Source organism: Ascaphus truei, chromosome 4, assembly GCF_040206685.1.
Source record: "Ascaphus truei isolate aAscTru1 chromosome 4, aAscTru1.hap1, whole genome shotgun sequence".
Classification (NCBI taxonomy): domain Eukaryota; kingdom Metazoa; phylum Chordata; class Amphibia; order Anura; family Ascaphidae; genus Ascaphus; species Ascaphus truei.
Genome location: NC_134486.1, coordinates 53474479 through 53496863, shown reverse-complemented (window position 1 = coordinate 53496863; position 22385 = coordinate 53474479). Strand labels below are relative to the sequence as shown.

At 40.7% G+C, this 22385-nt stretch overlaps 1 protein-coding gene across 6 annotated transcripts in view; it reads left to right on the top strand.

Annotated features, from left to right (window-relative positions):
* THADA (THADA armadillo repeat containing) overlaps positions 1 to 22385 on the top strand; it is a 438996-nt gene that overhangs the window by 58978 nt on the left and 357633 nt on the right. For all 6 annotated transcript variants that reach the window (XR_012800897.1, XM_075595760.1, XM_075595761.1 and 3 more), the window contains exon 22: positions 1242 to 1351. Coding sequence is in view for 5 of the 6 variants with exons in the window: in XM_075595760.1 (XP_075451875.1) it covers positions 1242 to 1351 (110 nt within the window). In the remaining variant the exon portion in view is untranslated. The remainder of the gene's footprint in view (positions 1 to 1241; positions 1352 to 22385) is intronic.

Here is a 22385-nt window from a genome sequence, read left to right as displayed (position 1 = left end):
CCGTCGTGTGCGCTTATAGTAGACGCGTCGCGACGGAGCGACGACTTGGTCACGATCGCTGGAAGTCAAGTCAATTAGATTTTTCCAGCGACTGCAGCGTGACGTCACTGTCGCCGGCACTATAAGCGCAGCCTAGGACTTGGGTTATTACCATTTTAAAAACACTGCATCAGCTACAGTGAGAACGCAGCGCAGTTTTTATTTCACAGAAGTGAGGCTTTGTTTTTAACAATGTGCGTTTAATGGACCTGAAATGTTGCTAGTCATCCAGCCACAATAGAGCGATACATGTGAACATAATCAGATTCATGTACCTTCCGTTACACAGCCCCCGTGCAGAACGTAGAGCTCATAGCAGACCAACCACATTCCCGATCTATTGTTAACATAAGGGGTTTCTTACAAGATCTTGTACATAATATATACCAAGTGACGCTGTCTCTTGTACTCTGTTAGGCCGCGCTTATAGTCCTTGCGACAGCGACGCTGACGTCACGCTGCGGCCGCTGAAATTTCAACTTTCATTGACTTCCAGCGATCGCGACCAAGCCAAATTCAATACATTTGTTTTGAGGCGACGTTGCCGTCTCCGGGACTATATGCGCGACCTTATGCTGATGCCACCACAAAAAAACATTTGATAGCAGATGATCAGCATTAAATACAGTTTATGAAATCATAACCCCTTCATTGTGAAATGAATGCAATATCCTATGTGTTTTTTTTTTAAATAAATCTGTTCTGTAGTATTAGATCATACTGTTTTATCCTATATATGCACATATGTCTGCACGCCGATGTTGATGGAATATACACTCTGTCGCACCTTTCTTGCATGCTGTCCAACAGTTGTGAATTTGAAGCAACAAATTGAATCTTTAGATGCTTTGCAAAATGGTAATATTTTTAGAAATGTCTAAGTAGTCTAAAAGCGACAGTGTCTGAAGATCAACGGGCCACATTTGAATGTAATAATCTATTTGTATGGGGTGACATTATTCCTTTAACCTTGATTAAAGAAAGTGTTGAATTTAGGGCAAAACTTATATCCAGAATAAAACCCCGTTGTAAGACTGCATTTTTAATTCTTGTTTGCCGATTGCTAAAGCTACATGTACTGAACATCATTTATATTGCCGAACTGACTTTTTTAGCTAAAATAAGGAACAGTCTTATTTTCTTTATTTCACTCATTTGGTATGTTACAGTATTCAGAAGTCTGTCTGTAATTGTCTTTGTAGGTGAAAGAGATGGGTGAATATTTCAAGAACCACCTTTTGCAGTCCCGACACAGAGGTGCTTTTGAACTGGCTTATGTTGGCTTTGTAAAGCTCACAGAAATGCTGATCGGGTAAGAACCGTTTTATGTTATACAAGCTTGCTTGTTTAGGGGCAGTGAGTCCCACGTACAGAAGCTTGTAAAAAAAAAAACAATTGTCTTTAGAAAAATGCAATCGCCCTTAAAGTAACCGTTTTAATTATTTGCATACTGTTGAAAAAAAATGATTTTCTTTTTTCTCTGGGTTCACTACATTCAAGCATATCAGCTAAGTATATGTATCTGTTTGACTAGTGACGGTCTCATATTTACTAGACAAACAATGGACAAAACAAAAACCGCCATTCACATCTAGTTTTGAGGGCAAACAGTCCTATTTTCAAAACACATTCAATTTAAAAATAGTTATGTTTAACAACATATTCCAAGACTTCTGGTTTTACGATCATCATTATTATTTTTTTAAGAACTCGATCTGCTACTTTTTACCTAATAAACAAGCCACTAACCCTAATGATATTCACTATAATAAACCCTCTCATGCAAAAACACAGAGAACAAAGTACAGCATCTAGTGGATCTCTTCCCCATTTCAAGTGGTCGGGAGGCTCTTCAACATTAGGCCATGTAAGTCGTCATTTCTTCTGCATCGATTCACATGTATTAGGGATGACTTGGAAGCCTAAAGAAATGATTATTTGTTGTTGGCACAAAACAATATCTATACCTGGGCACATGTTTCAAATATGACTGGAAACCATGTGAGTGGCAGTCCCTGCACTGTGGAGGCTGCACTTATTAATGTGTCGTGTAGTCGGAGACAGATGGGTTAGTCGTGTAAATAGAGCTAAGAGGGGCTTTAGAGTTTTGTAAAGAGAGAGAGAGTGCAAAATAAGTAGTCCATATTTAGGAGGTGGTGGGCAGACATTGGTAGTATGATTTAAAGTTTTCCTCCAGGTAGAGGATGTGTGTTTTTTTAGTTGATACAACATAGGGAAAGTCGAGGCCCGGTGAACAGAGCGCTTTAGAGGGAGGCATGGTGAGAGAACACATTGATATAGAGAACGCAGAGAGGGTCACAGGCACACCGTAGTAGCAGCAACATGGATCAATTGCCGGTGTTCTTAGAGATGGGGAAGATCCTGTACTACCCCAGAGCGATCACGAAGTAGAAGGAAAACATCCGGGCACACGGTCTTGCAAAAACGTTGACTTAATGGCAATACCAACGTTTCGACCACATAAGCAGTCTTTGTCAAGGTGACCGCCTCACCTTGACAAAGACTGCTTATGTGGTCGAAACGTTGGTGTTGCCATCAAATCAACTTTATTGCAAGACCGTGTGCCTGGGTGTCTTCCTTCTAACATATTGATATGGAACAGAACCGTAGAAATAAGTGGAGAAGATAGTATGTATGTATGTATGTATGTATGTATGTATGTATATATGTGCAGAGTAGAGTCTATTGGTATAGGGAGAGATCAGAGATGAGAAAAAGAAGAACCTTGAAGGAAGTTGGGGATTTAGTAGTGAGCCAGCAGCTTTTAGGAGGGATGTGTGTGTGAGGGTAACTTGGGAGAGAGAGGATTCCAGCTGTAGCAATTAGCATAGATTACTATGGGAGAGATACCGTAAGAAGCAGGTGGTTATAGCAGTCTTACATAAGAATATCAAGAACCATTCCTGCGCGCCTACCAATTAGGCTAAAATAAAATAATAATCTCATGAAAAGGGGTAATTTGGTTAAACCCTTTGGCCAACGTATTTATAAGCCTGCATGCCACGACCAGGCATACCCATTTGCAGGTACTTACACTGAATATATGTAATAATTGTCCCATGGTCTGGTGAAAAAATGTGTGAAAGCCCTGAACGGGTTAAATAAAGCATAAGCTTATGTGAGTAGTGCAATTAAAATCTGGCCAATTATTACATATATTCAGTGTAGGTGCCTGCATACGGGTGTGCCTTGTCGTGGCATGCAGGCTTATAAATGCTTTGGCCAAAAGGTTTAACCAAATACCCTTTTTCATGAGATTATTATTTTATTTTAGCCTAATTGGTAGGAGCGCAGGAATCGTTCTTTTTGTTTTTCTATATGGAAGGCCTACAGTATCTTTTTATCAGCAGCAAACTTCTATAGGGAGGAGCGCGGTATTATGTACAGTTTCTCACTCTGTACATAATACCGCACTCCTCAATTTAGACGTTTGCTTCTAGTAAAAAGATAGGCTTTTCATATAGATAAACAAAAAGAACAAATAGACAGAAGAACAGGATAACAAAGACAGAAAGGTAGTGATGGTTAAAGTAGAAAGAGAACTAGCAAAAGGCCTAAAATAGTTGGGACAAGGATATGTAGGAGGGAGCCGTTAGTGTTAAAATGGGGAGAAATGGGAAAAGGGAACAATTCTTGGTAAATACTAGTTCATGAGTGACTTTACTATGGGTGGAGGCTGTGGTCCTTTGAAGAGGTTGGAGACCGAAAACAAAAGTCCCACGTGTTAGAAGGGCATGACTGTTGAAGTTACCAAAGATTAGTCGAAAAGAGTCTGCACAGAGAAAGAAAGAAAGAAAGATAGCCAAGCTTCATTACCTGAGAGAAATATGTAGGTAGAAGGGAAAGTGGCAGGGGGATAGATGACAAGAACATTCAAAGGAGAGAAGGAACGGCTCAGTGGGTAAAGACACTGACTCTGGCACTGAGTTTGAAGCAGGGGAACCTGGTTCAACTTCCGGTGTCTGCTCTTTGTGACCTTGAGCAAGTCACTTTTTCTCCCTGTGCCTCAGGCACTAAAAACATAGATTGTAAGCTCCACGGGGCAGGGACTGTGTCTGCAAAATGTCTCTGTAAAGCGCTACGTAAAACTAGCAGCGCTATACAAGAACAAACTATTATTATTGGCAAATAATTAGGAGGTTGACCTGACAACAGGAGAGTAGAAGCAGACCTGTATCAACTCCATGGCCTGTCAGAAGCGAGGTATGTGATAAGCATAGCCCACCAAAGGAGATGTCAGACTTCTGTGCTCAAGGTGAACCAAGTTTAAGCAAGAACCAAGAAGTGAAGATAAGAAGAGGTTGTGGACAGCTAGAACCTTTCTGGAATGGGAATGGAACAAGGAAAGGACAGAGAGTGGGAGACCTCAGGGCCGTCTTAACAGCATTATAGGCCCCCGGGCAAAGGAGTGCACCGGGCCCTGCCAACTCTCCACTACAAGTCGTAATTTTTCTCCTTCTACCAAGTTAGCGGGAGATTTGAATGTGGATGCGGGTGATCGGAAAATTAGTGTTAAATTCTGGTCTGTGCATAAATTAGCATGGGGCCCCTATGCTCTTTTGGGTCCCCGGGCAACTGCCCAGCGTGCCCATGCTTTAAGACGGCACTGGGAGACCTGAAATGCTGAGGTTGGACACTAGTTTCTGGATAGCTGACCATAAAGCCTACATATGGGGAATGAGGGGAAATCATGTCCTGTTCCATGGATCTGAGGAGAAATTAATTGAAATAAGTCAAATTATGGCTTGTACATATTTGTTTTTAAAAACAAGACAAGGTTTTGCACAGAAATATTCTCTCTCTTGCAGACTTACACAAGTCCACAGGCTATAAACTCACATTATGTTTTCATTTTCTGTTTTCATTTTCTGTTTTCTTTCTCAGTACGGCTCGTCTTGCCAGGACTGTAATGTGTCTTTTTATTAATAATTTGTATTTGTCTGAAATTCAATTCAACATTCCCTGCTTGGCTTTGACCACATCATTTTCCATTTCCTCATACATACCTATTTAGTTCACACAAAACAGTAGTTTGCTTTCTGGCCTTGCTGTAGCATTCTGCCTTTCCAACCCGTATTATTTGTCAGTATAAAGTCTGAGCGAGCCATAGCTTTGGGACCTACTTTTTAAAACACATTTTCCAGATAATATACATTTAGATGAATGCACCTTTTACAAGAATATATCCGCTTTCCTTTCTGGTCCGTGATCTGCAATTGAAAATGTTAGCTGAATACAAACTGGAGTAGAAAATAGACTTTTAAATACATTTTTGTTTGGTCCCTCTATTTAACCCTTTGAGTGCCTGGGGGGGCTACAGTACCAGAGTACATGGCCCCTCCGGCACTCGTGATTGCTTCTCCTTTACTGATGACCCAACGGAAGGACACACACACACACACACACACACGCACACGCACACGCACACGCACACGCACACACGCGCGCACACACACACACACACGCACACACGCACACACGCACGCGCGGTTTCTTTCACTTTGCTGTATTTCACTTCCAGTTCTGGTTTATTATTTACCATTTGTAAGTACAGCATTACATTGCTTGTTGTATTCACACTTTGTTTCTCCTTTTGTTTTGTCCAGTAATTGTGTTCAATACCTCAACCGTTCTGAATAATAATGTAGTGAACGATTTAATAAGTGTAATTACTATTTCCAAATAGATGAGACCTATTTGAAGTCGGGAAGGAATTTGTATTTCCCCCTTATATGATATATCGCTGGGTTTTTTTTGTTTGCCTTCCTCTGGATCAAAATACTGCGAATACAAATATAGGATAAGTATCTGTCATCTACATTTAGCATAGATTGAGAAAAAAAAAGATATCTCCATAAAGTTCAACCTCCTCTATCAACTATGTAATATTAGTCATATTTGCCCTGGTTAGTGTGCCTACTGGGAAAAGAGCGATGCTTTCAATATAACATAGATGCTGGTATATCATGTTTGGTTGTCTCATGAAATGCACCTCGCTCAACCTAAAGTAGACGTTCAGGAATATGGTGGATAACATGGCAATGTAAAATGACAATGTATATGAAGGAAACCTTACTACGAGATTTTATACATGGCCCGTACAGTTTTATTTTTTTTCCGTTTTCGCTGGTATAATGCATAGGTTGGAATTGCTCCCAATTAGGATTCCTAACTCAAATAGCAGAATTATTCGCCCTACCCCTTTGATTTTGGAATTGGACATACCACACCGCGTCTTTATACAGAAGACTTCCAGCCACCGCATAACACAGAAATCATGTTGCATAGATGAAATATTCAGTAGAAGGGCAATATGGAAACCGTTGTTTTTAATTTGTCCCTATTGATTTTATATAAACCATACTGTACTTGATTTTCTTAGGTCACTGGGGATTTGTGAACGTCAATTTGCGGTCATTCTCCACTTTACGGTCATTCTCCACTTTACATTCCTTCTCTTAACCCCTTAAAAAAGGCAATCCAAGAGGCATTAAAAATAAATAAGAGAGAGAAATGTTGTTTTATATACGCAGCCTTTGATTACATTTATTGAGAACTAATTACCTAAACTGCTGATCAATTCGTTCTCCCATGCTTTCAGGGTTCACTAAATGGCTGCCTTTCAGTTCCAATCAATCCTTCAGTCAGTGTAACTCACCAGCTACAATGTATCCTTATATTACTAAGGTAACATTTTCTAGTGTTACAGTTTGCAGCACAAAAAAAAAATAGAAGCAGTTTCTAGTGTGGCGCGTTACCTTCTAGTAAAATACTTCTTACACGCAGACACGTCCTGAGAATGAGATTTCAACAAAGACAGTGGATTCCTTCTCAGAGTCGGGTGTTTTATGCAAAACACGAGCGGGGAAGAGGCGCTGTGATTGTCTTGTTACTGGTGTGGCAGGGTTCCAGCGCTACACTGAAATCTATTGGGCAAGTCTAAACCAAGAAGGATAGGAATTGCACCACACATGTTTGTAGCCTGGGAAAACATGAATGTAGCTTTCACTGGGACCTAGCGTAGTGATAGTTGTTCCTCCTTTTCCTGGGAATGAAAATGTTACAAGGTGAAGTGACATTGAGTACTGCTAAAACATGTGACCTCGTACCTCCTTGCCTCATTTCTGTCTCATTTAAAAAGAGCGTATTGTTCTAGACCAGGGGTGGGCAACTCCAGTCCTCAAGGGCCACCAGCAGGATATCCCTGCTTCAGCACAATCTTTGGCTGAGCCACTGGTTGAGCTACCTGTGCTGAAGCAGGAATATGCTGAAAACCTGCCTTGAGGACCAGAGTCTCCCACCCCTGTTAGACATTAGGATGTATACAGACACCATTGCGTAACTGTTTAGCTAGCAACGCTGATCTGTAACCCACACTACTAGCTGTTATTGAAGTAACATTCCTATTGGTCATGGAGCTTAGATGTCAAATACATTCATATAATGTCAGCGTTTGTTAGCAAAACGAGTTTGCTTTGCACTGTAGGCTCTCTATACACTTTGTATACAGGGCTTTCCAAGATTGGGCCTGAAACACTTAGTAGCACAGCAAAATTCATGAGACTTGCAAAACCAAATGCTTTTATTCCCTGAGGCTCTGATCTAACCGCTGAGAATCCTGCAGTCATTCCAAAGGTCTAGTGACCAGTGCTGATTTGTAGAGAATGGTTCTTTACCAGTAAGGCTTTCTCAAACGTTATATGTGGCACTTTAGTAACGTAATGCCACCTATTGAAACAAGTGCAGTCTCTTTTTAAAAATAGTATTTTTGTGCAAAGTCCTATGTGCATTTTTAAAAACGCCGCGGATCAAATTCGCAAAGTAGTGAAACGTGCTATGTTTTAAAAGAAATCCGAGACTTGCCTTCTTTTTGTTTTGGATTTTTTCATGTGCAGAGAACCTCCATGATATTACCTAGTGCTTAATAAATGTATCTCGAGTGATTATATAGGTGCTGCATGTTTAAGCAGGTGAAATCTACACTCCACAATTGCAACAGAAAAAAAAATATTGCGGGTACAGTAAAAGAAACAGGTCAATAATAAAAGGGAGTGCCCCGACGTGTTGAGGCGTTAAACTGTCATGTTTGTTGCCTTCTGATTTACATTTCTATCTTCAAAAGGTTCAAAATGAAATCAAATGGTTTGGTTTGAAGTTTGAAGACGTGCTTGGGCTGATTGCATGACTATGGGGCACACGTGCCAAGGAGATAGTGGAGCAATTCTGGGGCTCAAGAAATACACCGTATGTATCAAAGAAAGAAATCCTATGGGTGTTAATGAGATTTTTCTCCTTTGATAGATCTGGGGCAATGGTTGTGCTCCAGGATTGCTCCACTTTTGCCTTGATTCATATGCGCTTTTGTGTGGATACCATTTAGCTGCACATATCACAGCTGCGTTAAAGTGAGGACATTGTTCCTGTTTGCCATCTAAACACTTGATGGGCTTTTAGTGACAGCAATGTTTGTGAGACCTATGGATAAACTCAGGAGTGTTTTTGTTATGCTTGATTTTTAAAATATGCTTAAAAGCACGTCAAATGCAGACCAAAATAAGCAAACATGCTAGTTTTGCTATATACTATGCATGCTTCTCATTCTTTTCTTCCTACTGCAACCACTTCTAAGTTGCAGTGATAAATGCAGAGTTATAAAGCAATACATAATGGGAGTAATTTTTTGAGGGGGGCGGGGGAGTGGGTAGCCCCCCCAGGGAAATTATTTCATATTAATGTTTCCAAAATAGGAGGATTTCTCAGAGCTGTAAAAAGATTATTATGTAAAGGAAATATGTTTTATTAAAAAATAAAACGTCCTATGTAGGTACATTTCCAAATCCATTACCTTTTATACAGTGTTTGGCTCAGTTTATTCATTGGCCCTTATAGTAACACCACAGCTTCAATTAACCTTATTGCATTTTTAGCCTTCCAGCTGTGAAGGAACCTCGCTTAAAGTGAGGAATGGCTACTTCAATTGCCGTAGCCCTTTAACTCGATCGGGCATCCATGATCAACTTTTGCCAGTATAAATAATTGCCATCCTCTGTGGCCTCCTTTTAAAATAGAACTTAATGGTCAGGGGAAGGATGGATTTTTCAGCTGTGTGGAAGCTCATAACCTTTATATATATATTTTTTCCGTGCTTTGTAATTCATGTGGGGAGGAGCACCTGCCTAAAACAGTCATCTTTGTGCCAGACCGCAAGGAGAATGCCATTGCCAAGCATAAGGGAGTCGCCTCCTCCATTTCAAAGACAACACCCTGCACTGCCCTTACACTGTAGACTGTGGATCTAAGTCCTCACTAAAAAATAAAAAAACCACGTGTTCGAGGGGAACTCTGTAGTATAGAGTTACTCACAGAAACATCAAACCAGAACACACTTTTTGGGACTCTTATGCTTGAAGATATATTTCCTTTTCGTACAGTTGTTGGCCAATAGGGGTAATTGAACATGACCTTTCCTTATTAAAGGACTGTTAAAATCAAAACGTAAAATACAAATGTTTTGGCTTTGCCTAAACTTGGTGTGTCCCAAGACAGGAGTGCTCATGTTTTACCACCTTCAGCCCCCTTGTTCAGCCATTCTTGTTCTTGTTTTGTTAAAATGGTGAATCGCAATGACGCGCTGGAGGATCTCATATCCATGACCGGGTTTTATTTCCCAAAGGCCCTGAAACATTTCAGATCCAAAATGCCTGACCAGGGTGCAGCTTGCTACTAAAGCTGGCACCTAGCAGCGACAGGGGGAATTGCACGTGTAATGGCACTTGCTGAGCTTTTTAGAAATGGGTTTTTGGGCTTAAATTTGAAACACATTGTACACTATGTGAAAAAAACATTAAATGTGACAGCCATCTTACATTTATTGTAAATCCAATATATGACCTTAAAGATGCAGTTCCATGTCTTACTAAATCTGTTTAAAGTCTGTGATATATTTACAAAGTTGTCACTTTCCGTGCCAGGGGAAGGCAAATCGCAACCATATGATTGGTGTCACAGCAATGTGATGGGGATAGTCTAAGATTGTGTAACAAGTCCTATAAAAAAACACAGTCTAGGTAAAACAATTCACTGTATGACACAATTATGAATGTTCCTTTAAAACCTATTACATGCCAGAAGTCCGCCGACTTCAGAGTGCAATGTGATCACTTTGGTAGTGATCACATGGTCACAACTCGTCACTTAATGATGCAAATAGAAGATCACATTCATCGCTCCTGCAGAACAGTGAACACATTCTCTAGGAGATGAGCACAAGTTCTTTGACGTGCCTTGTGTTGTTTAGGAAATGTTATGAGGGCATTGTAGAGGTTTTAACAGAAGATCAGCATTTACCACAATCCGGAGTGATGTCAGAAGAAAGTACAGGAAAGCCTATATGAGGTCCCTAGAATACATTCAGCTTTCACTTGTATTAGCTACTTTAATGTTTTAAGTTAATCAAGAGACATTAAGTGACAGAGGCTGAAGAACTTCTGGTGAAGTGCAGGTATATACATGCGTCAAATAATCTGAGTTTTAGAGGAAGCCACAGGTACTCACACTTTGAAAATAAGTAATTGTCTGTCCACAGCTGGACCTGTATCAGGTAGTGTTCTGCCTGGTCTTCCTTGCCGCTCTTTGGTATGTTTTATTTCTCTTGGACTTGCTTTGCGTTGGACTAAGAAACATGATGCACCTGTAGTCCGTATGCGCACAGCATACACTTCCCAGAAGACAGAATTGATGCTTATAATAATTTGTCTGTAAGTACCAGTTCTTTGATTTTTCCAGGAGTTGCACTAGTTCTTAATCCCTCATCAATCTTTTTTGATCTTTCTAGAATAAATATCTTCCTTTAACCTAAGTATTACTGTCATAGTTGGATTGATGGTAAATTGTGGGAAATCCTCTCTGGTAGAATCAATGCATTAATTGTACTGTAGTAGCCTGTGTATAGGTAATCTACCCTATTACCATATACATTTGGATGGTTTGAACCCACTTTCAGAATGTACTTCATCATAATGATCTTAAAGTGCATGTGGACATTTTTCTCTACCTTAATTACAACCATTGACATGGGACTTTATCTTGGCATTATCACCTGGACTCTGTACAAATAGGGTTTCAACCTTGCATGTTTCTACTCCTGACTATCAGAATTCATGTGATGGTTATATTTGCTTATATACCTTGTTCCACCATACACCATATAAAGTAGGGTTATTTACTGACTGGCCGGTCATTTGTCTTCCCTTGGTTTGGATTGGTACTGTATTCACTGTACTGTAATTAGAAACACCCCTAAATACTTGTCATCATTATGACCTTATTTTAATACAATTTGACAAAGATTCTCCCTCTCTCTACCGAGTAAAGATGTGATTAAACCTTGGATCCTTACAATTTTAAATATGAAAAGGGTTCAAAATGTATATTGAGACAATTAATTTGACTAATTTAATGTGTGTGTGTGTGTGTGTGTGTTGCTTTAAACTATAAATCTAAATCTTGTCTAATTCACCAGAGCATTAAAAAGTAGTCTAGGACACATGAACCACTATTATGTCCATAACAACCTCCAATGTTACAGTAGCTCTTGACTGAGAAAGTAGAAATAAAATACCCATACACAAACTTTAGAGTAACTTTTCTGAACATTTTAAGTATTGGGATTTTAGCTTTGGTTGTATGGTTGATTGATATTTAGTACCATTCATGTTTCGTTGAGAAATGTGAGTTTCATCCCCTTTTCTATTAAAACAGTTTGTGGTCAACATATTGCTAAGAGGTTTCTCAATGCAAAACGGACAAACAAGTGGACAAACATATGTCTGAGCCTCCCTCCCTGCAGCTCTCTGATAGTGACTGTTTTGCTTATTCCCCCCCCCCCCCCACCGGTTGATGCAGCATTGCAAGCTCCCTATGTAAAGATGCTGAGCATTAATGAGCTGGGGTGTGGTGCTGGAGGACTGCTCTTTTGAGACCATAGAAAGGGGTCTGTAGTCTAAAGGCCATTGTGTGGGGAGCGGATAGCCTGCAGAATACATATTTGTTTAAAACATCATGGAACTTACAAATCCCTTCACTAAAATCCTTCTTTATTAAGTTTTTTATGTTGTGATATTTATGCATTTGTACAGTTTTTTTTGTTGTGGCACCTGGCCATATTACAACAGCCGCGTACCACTGAAATTTATTTTTTGGGAATTGCAGAGGTAAAATACATTATGGCGAGAGATTAGTTTCCAAAAGAAGCCTGGCTATAAGGAATGAAAAAGTCCCTTGTTTTGCAATCCCTGGGGAGACTTATATTTTTCAGATGTGTTTCTTTTGTGGCGCTTAAAGCTGTGATTGAAGGAAGCAGAAACCTAAGAAATAAGATTGAGGGTTGTAATATACTATGGAAACAGATCATTTTAATGCTGTTTTTAAGCCCCCTCACTGCTGGAGGAACCAGCAATGTATTTCTCTGCTACATTATAATTGACAATGAGTTTAGACTTGTAAACATAGAATATGTGAGTGTATCTGCAAGCCATCCACATGTCCTCAAACCGGCTTCATTCACCCGTTGTCTATTTTGTTAGGCTACTGCAGACTTGCACCCTAAAACTTCTTCTGTTTACACATAATTGGAGCCTTGTAATGATTGCAGATGACCTTCCCAGGCCACAACGCAATCAGAACGATTCTAAACCGCAGTACAGAGAGCCTTTGGCGCTTACTTTAAAGTAGAAGTCCACTTTATTTTGCATATTTTTTATGGTATCTGAACCGAGGGATCCCATGTAGCTGGTGTGTTTCCCACTGACTTCTGGGCGGGCCCGCAAGTTCCCAAGATGCTTGAGTCTTTTTGGTGCCATTGTGCGACACCGAAAAACTACACACACGGTCAGGTGGTCATCAATACAAGGCGAAGGCATCATCAGATGATATTGCAGCTTTGTATTGTCCATGAGATGGATGCTGGCTGACTTATTTATATATTGTATCCACCAGGCAAGTATTCTTACTAACTGCTCTGTTTTCCAATATTTCATCAAAATAATCTGCTTTCTGTCCTTTTGGATCTGAAAAAAGGGTTATTTGTGTTGTGAAAAATGTGTATGTTTTCTTGATCTTCATTATTAAATGTATCATTTATCTAATGATATCATAATTACTTTACAAAGAACAATTAAAAGAAAAGATTTTTTTGATAATTAACTGGATCAATTAATCTTTACAATATATCCTACTTACTGCCTTTAGTTCACTTTAATAAGCCTATGAAACCCTCCCCCCATTTTTCTAGGGTAAACCACATATTAAAAGAGGCTTGTAAATCAATGTCCAACGAATGGTGCAGATTGTGAACAGATATGTCATGTCTGTAGTACAATTTATTTAAGGAAATGCCTTCAGTTTTCCTGACTGTCGTGCTACATCTTTGTTTCTGTGGCCCTCCCCTCCCTAAATGATACCCCCTGCGCAAGGTATTGTGGGGCGTGACTTTGGAGAGCAGAGCATTGACTGACCCCTTTTCCTACGATGGGGATGCGGTTGGTAGCCTCATGCTCACAACATTTGAAATGCCTCGTAGACACTACACAGTCGTTAATGCGACCTCTACACTTCCCAAAATAACTGAACCGGTGTTGCAAGAATGTTTTCTAGAATGTATTTTTCTGTATGCCCCCATTATTATCTAATAGATAAGCTGCTTTCATGGTGCCTGAGAGGAGTTGTAGACACTACACTTTGATATTAAAGGAGTAATCAAAGACAGCAATTATATATATATATATATATATATATATATATATATATATATATATATATTTATTTATTATTATTTTTTAAGCAATGGGTTTCTGAAGCTGAACCCCATTCATTTCAGCTCTGGCGACCCCCTGCTTCCAGAGATACTTCCCTCCAATCTCTGTACCGGTAGCTGTTCTGGCTCAGCAAGCAGGGCGTTGAAGTTCGAAGCTCCCACGTCACTAGAAGTGACCTAAGGGAATTTTGTAAAGAAATAAAAAAATCTTTTTTCAAAAAGAACTTTGGGATATGAGAAAGGACATTAACAGTATTAGTGAGAGAACTGACAATCCGGAAACAAAACTGGACTCCACCATAACTGCATTACAAAAAAAAACAGAAAAATCCACAGCTCACCTGAAATCCATGATCCTGGAGCTAGTGGAAACAGGACACTGAAAATCGCGATCGATGCAATAACATCAGGCTGCGAGGGGTTCCGGAGGCCATCACGGACCCCAAGGAGTTCACCACAAAATGGATGTCCCACGTGCTGCCCGATAGGTCGGAGTCAGACCTTCACCTGGACGGATGCCACAGAGCGCTGCGCTCTAGACTGCAATCAGGAGACCGCCACCAGAGACATTATCATCCGATTTCATTATTTCAAAATAAAGGACACTCTTTGTCAGATTGCCAGGGATACTAAGAATTTGGAATTTGGACACTACACTGTCTAAAAAAAGGAGCTTACTACCCGTTACCAAGGCCCCCCGTGACAAGGGCATCCAATGCCGATGGATGTTCCCCTTTGGCTTCATGGTGCTGAAAATGGTACTGCATTCACCATGAGAAGAGTGGAGGAAGGAAATGGGTTCCTAAAAAAAACTCGGACTGGCCTCGCCCCCCGCACCTCGCTCCGGACGACGATCCGGCTCCAGAGACAGCTTGGAGGAAAGTGGGAGCTTCAGTGCGCAAGTGAAGAGACCAGCAAGCTAATTAGAAATTAAGCTCTTAAAGGGGACATACCCAGTTGACACAGTTCGAAGCATTTTCCATTTCCAGGTTACACCACCTCTAGCGGTTCCAGGGAAGATGAGAATGGCGGCCATCTTGCATCCTGGCAGAGGAGATTGAAAGACAGCAGAGATCCCAGCGGAGTGGACAGCGTGAAAGATTACTCTGTAATCACCCTTGACAGAGAGACACATCCTCGGAGGGGGGGGGGGGGTGAAACGTCGGGACCTCTCCCGGAGGGTGCAGTGATGGCCACTTGTGAGCAGCCGCATAGCGGAGTTGGCTAGAGCAGCGGACTGTCTACGAGGGGCCCGGAGTGGCTGTCGGGAGGGGGGGGGGGGGCAGGAAAGAGGAGCGGCCCAAATATTAACTGGTGCCCGGGTTCTGCTGGAAGAGTGGGGCGCAAGATCCACAGTTGGCGAACATACTGAGCAATACCACACACCAGAAAAGTAATTGGTACGGCGCTCCCACACTAATCATTATAAATAAATGAAAGTGAAAAATAGAATAGTACAATGTGATAGAAATGGGATTAAAATTGCTCAAAACCTCCGGTGAGGACTTGTTTCCATAAATCCTCTAATACAGCATTTTCTCCTCCAAGATCCAGAAGGAGCAGGATCACCCCAAAAAAAGAGAGAAGGCAATAATCATGTACACTGTGTTGTAAATATGGATACTATTGAGTTAAACTTGGCTCTTATAGTTTCTCACTTACTATAAGACCGCAATCTTAATGCAATTAACCATTAATGGTTGTGTGACTCCTGGATGTTGTAACGGTGTTTGGACACCCAAGTTTTACAGGCAGGCAGTGCTGATGCTTCCCCACATGGACAGACACAGTCCCAGGGCAAAGGTATAACCTCAGAATAAAAGAAAACAAATAGTGCAGACCAATACCAGACTAATATTTAGTGCAAGCATACACACATTTTACTGATACTTTAGAAGTAAAAACAGGCAGTATAATAGGGGTAGCTGTTGGAAGCCTTTCAGTGCTGTTCGGAAACTGTTACCCGGCAATCTTATGGAGAGAGGTTCTCCTCCACAGATCTGCGGTATTGACGGTGAGGAGAACCTCTCTCCTGAGTGACGTCACACGCCGAGGCGGTCGGCGTGGAGAGGATGCATGTGGAGAGTTCCCCGACAGTGTTTGCAGCTCCATAAGATTGCCGGGTAACAGCACTTCTGTGGTCTGCACTATTTGTTTTCTGCCGTATTATGTAATTTGTATTATTATGTTATGTATATTGACGCCGAAGGTGGGACCACATCGGCTGGTTGCCTACACCTCAAGACATGGGACATGGACACTATCCACGTACATGGCCAAGCCCATTGGGATCCCGAGATCTGTGTCTTTCTGGATCGCTGGTCACCTCTGTTGGGTGCATCAGTGGCCAGACCCATCCCAAGGGCAAAAGAACCAGATTCACCCATGGCCAATTCTGGTTCTTCAAGCTACCCCTGCCTCCCCCCCCCCCCCACACTCCATCCCACACCCACACACCATCCCACACCACTAATGGGGTCTAGTCTTCCTTTGCTGGCAGTACTATAGTGGCCAATATCAAGAGCTGTTGGAGTCACGTCTGTCCCCTGCTGGTAAACAGGAACCCGAGTAGGTTAGCCATGCACTTTTCTATTGAGACTTATTAGCCCTAGATTCTAAAATGTCAGTGAACATAATCTCGCACAATGTGAAAGGCCTGAATAGTCCAGGTAAACATCGGGTTGCAATAGCGGATTACAGAGAATACATGCAGATGTAATAATGGTTCAGGAGACATATTTTAGCTCGAAAAGCACACCCAAATATATAGATAAACATTTTTTATTTTTTTTACATTTCTCGGCCTCCGCCACTGAAAAAATAAATAGAAGTTGCAATACTTCTCCACAATACCTTTCCATTTGTAGCGGAAGTTGTTTGTTAAGTAAATAATGACATAGTGCAATATGTAATGTGTTGTTGTTCACCTGAGGTTGTGTTTACCTCATTTTTAGACCTGCTAAGGAACAGATGATTGTTATTATGTCCTGATATGTAAAACCATAGAATTCAAAGAGGGTGTACTTTCTGTTTCACATGACTGTGTGCTATGTCTATGTATTGCTGTAAAAAAACGATTAAAAAAATAAAGTTATTTAAAAAAAAAATAATAATAAATTTATATTGTATTGCCTCTTTAAATAAGTCAGGGACCCCAGTATGGCAGAATGCTTGGCCATAACGCAGCCCTTTCAATGGGGTTATTTTGTTATACCGTATACGGTAGGAAAATGTACTCCCATTTGTAATTTGAAGGTACGTTCCAAATGTAGAGACGTTTATCAAGCATCATATTAAGGTTTAGCATGAAAAACGTTATTACAATACAGACTGAAAGCCACAGCCCCACATAACATCTACGGGAGTTGTAAAATTCTTCATACGTCCAGTAGCACTTCTTCTACCCTTATGCTTCTTTGCAGATCTGCCCGAGCTGTTACGTAGAACAGGAATGAATGGGCCTACACGGAAAGCGCTTTTTCTGAATAAAGAAGTAAATCAATTCAAACTGATTTATGTTAGACTTCACTGGAAAGCCAAGCGGTGAATTACACTGGCAGCAAAAGGCTTGAGTTTGAATGCAGAGTCTTTGTTCTGTGTTTTTTAAAAGTCTTCATATGTATTGCTCAAAAGTTTTAATGGGTTCCTCCTGTACTGAAGGGGTTAAAGTAACCGCTTTGTGTTGAAAATGCTGCATCATCTAACAGAGAGGGGTATTCTTTCATATATGTCTCTTATGTAATCACTGTTTTTTTTTTTGTTTTGTTTTTTTAAATATTGTTTTCCCTTCCCCCCCCCCCCCCCCCGATTTCTGTGGTTTTGCAAAGGCAAGTTCATAGTAACATGTCAGCCCGCGGCAAACTCCACAGGAATTTGCAGGCTTTGACATAGTTCAAACTTTCTCCTTTGTCTGTTTCCATTTGGTGTATTACCAGACAGGCATGTTGTCATAAGTCCACAGCATCAATAGCCTCAGCAACTGCTGGAAAGCAAAAGGCATGACATGTGCTGCAGGACTTCTACTAATGATAGTGCAACATGAAACACTTTTCTACATTGTGCTAGTGCGAACTCTGTTAGCATTTGCCTGCAGTTCAAGAAGGTGTTTTTTTGGCCGAGCTATGAGATGACAACATGACTACAGTACAACATTCCTCTGCAATGGACATCTAGCTGTAAAAGGGCGGCAGGGATTGAGATCTGTGAGCTCTGAACAAAATAACGAGCCTCAAAATAAAAGGAAGATTAGTGAGACTTCACTTGAGCTCGTGACCACGTGAGCGACGGATGGCAAACTGTGTCGACGTTCTTTTCTTCCTGAAGAAATTTGTTACTCCAAAGTGTTTGTAAATACCATCATTTATTCTGATTGAATTTTGGAAACTGACAGATTTTCTCTTGCCAATTATAACAAAATAGCATCATTTCAGGCCCAAACCGGCCCGTGTCGTGCTGTTTTGTGTCGGAGAACCAGCTTGAGTGTGAAATGCAGCTTTGCTTTAATCCGAAGAAGAACATTTGTTTTCATTATATTGTACTTCTTGTCCCTTTGGAGCTGTACTTTAAAAGTCAATCTTGAGGAAGGGAAACTGACCTTAGAAGCGTAGAAGGTTATGCAAAATTGCTGTGTGAATAAACAGTCTAACTGGTAGTGAAGACATCCTTGACTATTTGGTGCTATGCAGGTCATTTAATTTTGATCTTTACTAATTGGAATGGGCCAACAGTGATACTGTATGTGATTAACCTCTTGGAGCTTTGGATGCTCTAAACCAGGGCTCTCCAACCAGTTTCCCAAAGGGGTCAAATCAGAAAATAAATGGGGAGCAGAAGGGCCACAAGAGTACTGTTATATCATTTTGGATATGGGATAGAATATAATGTAGGAGAATGCTTGCAAAATGTCGGTATCATCTATTCATTCTTGATTATTAAAGCTCGGCTAACACGATACTGATTAGAGATATATGTATATATATATATATCTCTATCAACACACAAAAATTGCCTGCCACAGACTGAAAAAATAAAGAGTATCTAACTTAGTAAATAAACTGAAAAATGACTAAAGGTGCAAGGAACAAAGATATGTGAAAACAAAAACAGAAAACAAGTGTTCCAACATAGCACTCAGATGTACTCAAAATAATATAAACACAAATTTATTGAAAGCCTCACAAGTAAACATATAAGTTAAAACAGTCCCTGATGCCACCCTCACATAATATCAGTAAGAAAACCCATGCAAACAGTAACATGTATGAGCAAGGTTAAGGTTACCTGTTACTGTTTGTATGGGTTTTCTTACTGATATTATGTGAGGGTGGCATCAGGGACTGTTTTAACTTATATGTTTACTTGTGAGGCTTTCAATAAAATTGTATATTTATATTATTTTGAGTACATCTGAGTGCTATTTTGGACCAGTTTATTTATATATATATATATAGAGGTATCAGTACCGTGTTAGCCGAGCTTCAATAATCAAAAAATAAATAGATGATATCGTTCTGTGGCTAACGAAATGCTTTTATTTGTGCGAGCTTTCGAGATACACTGATCTCTTCTTCCGGCGGTGTTACAATGAATGAAGCAAGGATAACTTAAAAACAGTGTCTCTTGGAATGTTATCTGTGCTTGTCCACACCGGGGGAAGGACAAGCACAGATAACATTCCAAGAGACACTGTTTTTAAGTTATCCTTGCTTCATTCATTGTAACATCGCCGGAAGAAGAGATCAGTGTATCTCGAAAGCTCGCACAAATAAAAGCATTTCGTTAGCCACAGAACGGTATCATCTATTTATTTTTTGATTATATATATATATATATATATATATATATATATATATATATATATATATATATATATATATATATATATATATATATATATATCCATTTTATCCAATATATATAGATATCTCCAATATATGGATATCTCCATGGATATATCCCCTGTCTGGGTCCAAAAGGTAAGTGCCACCACTACAGCAGACCCCAGATCAGCCAACACCACCTGTTGGACACCTCAGCCAAATAGGGGAACGGGGAGCGGAGCTACCTAGTGGCTGCTCGCGGGTCTAAGCTCATTTCTAAGCTGCGCTCTGATTGGACGGCAGACCGCACCTCCTCTCCAGCAAGCGCTGAAACACAGATTTGGCTGTTGCGAAAAACAGAGCGAGGTTCCGCACGCGTGAGCACGCGAGCGGAGCCTTTCACTCAGAAAGGTACAATACAAAATAATAGGTGTCAGATCATATACTAAGCGCGCCTCGGCGCGGATCAGCAAGCACAACACCACTATAAACACAGCCTAAGACACCATCGATTGTAAGACGCACCATTGATTTAATTACAATTTTCAGGGGGGGGGGGGTGGAGGGTGGAAGAAAGAAAACAACTTCAATATGATTAATACACTTTTTAAGAACCACGTGCTCCTGCAGGGATATCTAAAAAAAAAATGAAATTGGAAGGCCTAAGAGAAGGGAGTTTGGAATCAATCCTTTGCTTACAAGGTCTATCGTTTGTCTTTAAGTCACGTGTCCAGGTACTGAATGCTATAGCTCAAACTATCATAGGTGAATCCAGTGCAGTTAGTGCTGTGTATGTGCTTCAGAAACCGGAAACTCTACCAACCCAGGTGAAAACGGAATATACAGAAAGCAAAAACGAAAAGTACTAATGGGTCACAAATCCTTGATAGGTCAGAAGATCAGTGTAATGAAGTGAGATGTGCAAAACTGTCCAAAGTTCCATCGCAAAATGTTTAGCGTTTTACCCCAAAGTTTGATTACATGTGAAATGTTCAGCCAAGTCTCAAAGGGCTAATAAGGTTGCCAAATAAGTATTTATCTAAGAACTGTATCGCCAGATATTTATTAAAACATGGTGTTTGACTTTAAGGGAAGGACTGCTGAACAAAGAATTATATATATACAGATCTAGCTAGACCTACTGTCCCTGCTGCCGAATAAAGCTATAGATCTTCTCCAGCAGCGCCCCCTGCAGGCTTGTTTTTTTCAAAGACATCGATTCGAAGACGCATCCCGATTTCAGACATGTTAAAATGGGAAAAAATGTGCGTCTTCGAATCGAGGCAATACGGTATTAAAACACGTTCCAAAGTGCCACGGAGGAATGGATGTAACAAATGAATTACCTGAATATCTACCTATTGGTTTGTCATATATGAGGTACAAGTGGTGTGATGGTCGAGCAAGAGCAAGCGACATAAGCTGAATAAGAGGCCACAGGTGCAGCTTTTTTTACAAGGGAGATATTTACTTAGAAGTGTAGAGGCGAAACTATAGCCGGTACAGCTGATGCAAGGCAATAAGGCCCACAGTCCTTAGGGAGCCACTGCCCAGGCTCTCATCTTGTTGGCTTTTTTTTACTCCTGGAGGTTCTTGTCGTGCAGTGCCAGTGCTGCCGCCGAATATTCTGGGGAACGACTGCTCACAGTACAGCAGCTGCCACGCCCCACAAGCAGGGACAACTCGCTCGCTAGAATCCACATCTCGGCACTGGCACGCAATGGGGGAGAGCCCAGAAATGTGTTGGCACCACGGCCCCATTGTCAACTTCTTCCGCCCCTTGAAGGGCTATTCTCGGAGACTACACCTGTGCTGGAAGGCACCTTACAGCCCGTTCACTTGAATCAGCCATATAGGGCCATGTTTACTATGCCATGAAGGAAGAGGTCTTATTTTATTTATTTATAAAATATTTTACCAGGAAGTAATACATTGAGAGTTACCTCTCGTTTTCAAGTATGTCCTGGGCACGGAGTAAAGCAAATAATACATGGTAACAAGTACAGTTACATAAATGAGCAGGGTATACATTATATTCAAGACATTGCGTGCACAGTTAAAGAAAATATATATTATGAGCGTATGAAACAGTTACAGACCAGATTAAAGTGTGAGACAGCCTTAGATTTATTTCAAGGAACTTAAACTGGTGGTGGATGTGAGAGTCTTTGGTAGGTTGTTCCAGTTTTGGGGTGCACGGTAGGAGAAGGAGGAGCGGCCGGATACTTTGTTGAGCCTTGGGACCATGAACAGTCTTTTGGAGTCTGATCTCAGGTGATAAGTGCTGCATGTGGTAGGGGTGAGGAGCTTGTTCAGGTAGCTGGGTAGCTTGCCCATGAAGAATTTAAAGGCAAGACAGGAAAGGTGAACTTTGCGCCTAGACTCGAAGTCTTATGGGGTGGCGCTGCTTCGTAAATATGGCTGGTGATGCTAGAGCCCCTTTATTATTCACACTTGAAAATGCAATCATGTGATTTGAGTATTTTTCTCTTACTTGGTTGCCTACAACTGATACACTAATAAGAACTGAATTAGAGTCCTTAAAATAGATACAAAAATAAAAACTTTCAGTTAACTTCTACTCCAATTTGGTCTCGTGCTTCCGTGACTTATTTTAGTTTTTCCATGAAAAACAACAGGTATTTTTACTGATAATGTTCTAGCAGTATGTTTGCTATAGAGCAACTATAGTA